General features: G+C 54.9%; 1 protein-coding gene across 1 annotated transcript in view; it reads left to right on the top strand.

Annotated features, from left to right (window-relative positions):
- The window catches only part of HOMER3 (homer scaffold protein 3), a 19745-nt gene that overhangs the window by 3774 nt on the left and 12771 nt on the right, over window positions 1–3200 (top strand). Inside the window, exon 2 of the mRNA XM_005431002.3 lies at window positions 2751–2889. Coding sequence (XP_005431059.1) covers window positions 2876–2889 — 14 coding nt within the window. The 5' untranslated portion in view covers window positions 2751–2875. The remainder of the gene's footprint in view (window positions 1–2750; window positions 2890–3200) is intronic.

A 3200-nucleotide genomic window follows, 5' to 3' on the forward strand; every position in this document is an offset into this window, starting at 1 on the left:
ATTCCTGTCCTGTTCTCATTCCTGTCCTGTTCTCATTCCTGTCCTGTTCTCATTCCTGTCCTGCTCACACTCATTCCTGTCCTGTTCTCATTCCTGTCCTGTTCTCGTTCCTGTCCTGCTCACACTCATTTATTCCTGTCCTGTTCCCATCCCTGTCCCCCTCACCCGTCCCTGTCCTGCACACCCCGCTCAGGGAGAGGCCCCTGAGGGTGGCAGAGCAGAGCCCGGGCCAGGACACTCCAGGACAGCGGGGACAGCAAGGACAGCCCGAGTGACAGCCACGGCAGGACATGTGTGTGACACTGTGACAGGACATGTGTGTGACACTGTGACAGGACAGGACAGCCCGAGTGACAGCCACGGCAGGGCTGTACAGTGACACTGTGACAGGACATGTGTGTGACGCTGTGACAGGACAGCCCGTGTGACACTGTGACAGGACAGCCCGGCTGCTCCCCCAGCACAGCCTGGTGCCAGTGCTGGCCCTGCTCGGTGCCATCGGTGCCATCGGTGCCATCTGTCCCTCCTGGCACGGGGCTGCCGTGCCCTGGCCCTGTGTCACCGTGTCCCCAGCTCTCCTCACCCTGCCCTGCCCAGAGCCACAACTGAGGGCGCAGATCACAAATCACAGATAACAAATCACAGATCACAGATCACAGATAACAAATCACAGATAACAAATCACAGATAAGAAATCACAGATCACAAATCACAGATAAGTAATCACAAATCACAGATAACAGATACCAAATCACAGATCACAAATAAGAAATCACAGATAACAGATCACAGATAACAAATCACAGGTCACAGATAAGTAATCACAGATCACAGATAACAAATCACAGATAAGAAATCACAAATAAGAAATCACAGATAACAAACATTCATTGGGACCTTCTCTGGATCCCTGGATCCTTCCCCGACATCATCCACTAAATTCAGGGATGCTTTTAAAGGATACCCACTAAATTCAGGGATGCTTTTAAAGGATACTCACTAAATTCAGGGATGCTTTTAAAGGATATCCACTAAATTCAGGGGTGCTTTTAAAGGATACCCACTAAAAGAATGGATGCTTTTAATGGATATCCAGTAAAAGGGGTGATTCTTTTAATGGATATTCACTAAATTAAGGGGTGTTTTTAAAGGATATTCACTAAATGAAGTGGTTTTTTTAAAGGATATTCCCTAAATTTAGGGGTGCTTTTAAGGATATTCTCTAACTGAAGGTGTTCTTTCAGTGGATATCCGCTAAAAGAAGTTGCAGCAACTCACAGCTCCTCACTTCCCTACCCTTAAAATAAAATGCAAGGCTGAACATTCCAGCACAGAACGTGTTAAAAACGCAGCATTTAACCCCTTCCCGCAGTGCATATCCCCTCGTTCAGCGCAAATCCACCGGGACAAGTAATTTTTCAGCTCCCTGGGCTGTTGAATTCTGCCCTTCCCCCTGTGCTGGGAGCAGGGAAGGCCCTGGATCCCTTCCAGCGCCGCCAGATCTGTGTCCTGCCAGGCTTTGCTTCGCTCCTCCTCAGTGATCTGCCAAGGCCGGCCCGGGGAGCGAGTGGTTTTATTCACACCTTGATTTATTCACCCTTCGGTCGCTGAGCCCTGAGCAGGGGAAGGGGAGTCGGCATTTCAGGGAGGGGGAACCCCCGAGCTGCTTCGGAAAGCTTGGTGGTGTTTGGGGAGCAGCTCCTGGGGCAGCTCAGCTCTGGTGTCACCCCCTGGGTGTCCCTCTGTCCTGTCCCTCTGTCCTGTCCCGCTGTCCTGTCCCTCTGTCCTCACCTGGCCCTTCTGCTGGTTCAGGCTGGAGGTGATGGGAAGGGGCTGGGGTGGGATTCCCAGAGCGGCCGAGGCTGCCCCTGGACCCCTGGAGGTGCCCAAGGTTGGGGAAGGGAAACTCCAGAGAAAGCCTGGAGCTGATCCCAGAGCCTGGAAGGGCTCCAGGAGAGCTGGAGGGGGATTTGGGTTGGAGGGACAGGGACACAGGGACAGGGACACAGGGACAGGACATGGATACAGCCCTATGGAGGGACAGGGACCCAGGGAATGGGGTCTGGATGGACAGGGACACAGGGACAGGGACACAGGGATGGGGTCTGGATGGACAGGGACACAGGGACAGGATAGACAGGGACACAGGGAATGGGGTCTGGATGGACAGGGACACAGGGACAGGATAGACAGGGACCCAGGGAATGGGGTCTGGATGGACAGGGACACAGGGACAGGGACACAGGGATTGGGTCTGGATGGACAAGGACACAGGGACAGAGATCCTGGATGGACAGGGGCACAGGGATTGGGTCTGGAGGGACAGGGACACGGGACAGGGCTCCAGGATGGACAGGGACACAGGGACAGAGATCCTGGATGGACAGGGGCACAGGGATTGGGTCTGGAGGGACAGGGACACGGGACAGGGCTCCAGGACGGACAGGAGCCCAGGAACAGCTGCTGTGCCCGAGGAATGATCTCCCAGGAGGGTTTTCCATCAGGCAGCAGCACCACGTGGGCTTGGCTGGAAGCCCTGGAGCCTCCCAGGCCCCTGTGGCCCCTTCCCTGCTGCCAGGGGGGTTTGCTGCAGTTGCTCAGCTCACCCAGATACGCCCCACAACAGGGGAATAAACCTTGTTCAGCCATGAGGAGTCGCTGCGAACGAGCAGCTCTGTGAATTCTGGGGGTGCCTGGTTGTGCGGGGAGTAACAAATCACAAATAACGTTTGGGTTTTTTCCCTTGCCAGGGAATGAATCCCTGTGGAGGCAGCGCTGGGAAGGAGCCCCAGAGCAGCTGAGAGAGCCCTGAGGAGGAGCTGCTGGAGGAGGGGACACCCCACTAACCGCACGAGCCTCCTGCCCCTACTAACAAATGTCAACAACCCGGTAAAGTCCTGCCTCGCTCCTTTCCAAAACCAGCCCAGGGTTTGGGGCTTTAGGCGCAGAAATATCCATTTTTCCCCTGTGCCAAAGATAGGTCGTGATCCACGTGAAAACAGAGCCTGGGGAATTGGAATCTCACTCCAGAAATGCAGGCTGAGAGGAGGAGAAACCTGAGCCAGGGCTGGCAATGGGCTGGGAGGGGGAAGGAAATCAAATATTCCCTGCTGAGCTCTGGGGCTGGCCCTGGAGGGCTCCAGGGGTGTTGGGATTGATGGGACAGGCTGCTTGGAGTGGGCAGGGAGCAGCACACAGCA

This window comes from Geospiza fortis, unplaced genomic scaffold (assembly GCF_000277835.1).
Source record: "Geospiza fortis unplaced genomic scaffold, GeoFor_1.0 scaffold1039, whole genome shotgun sequence".
NCBI classification, from domain to species: Eukaryota; Metazoa; Chordata; class Aves; order Passeriformes; family Thraupidae; genus Geospiza; species Geospiza fortis.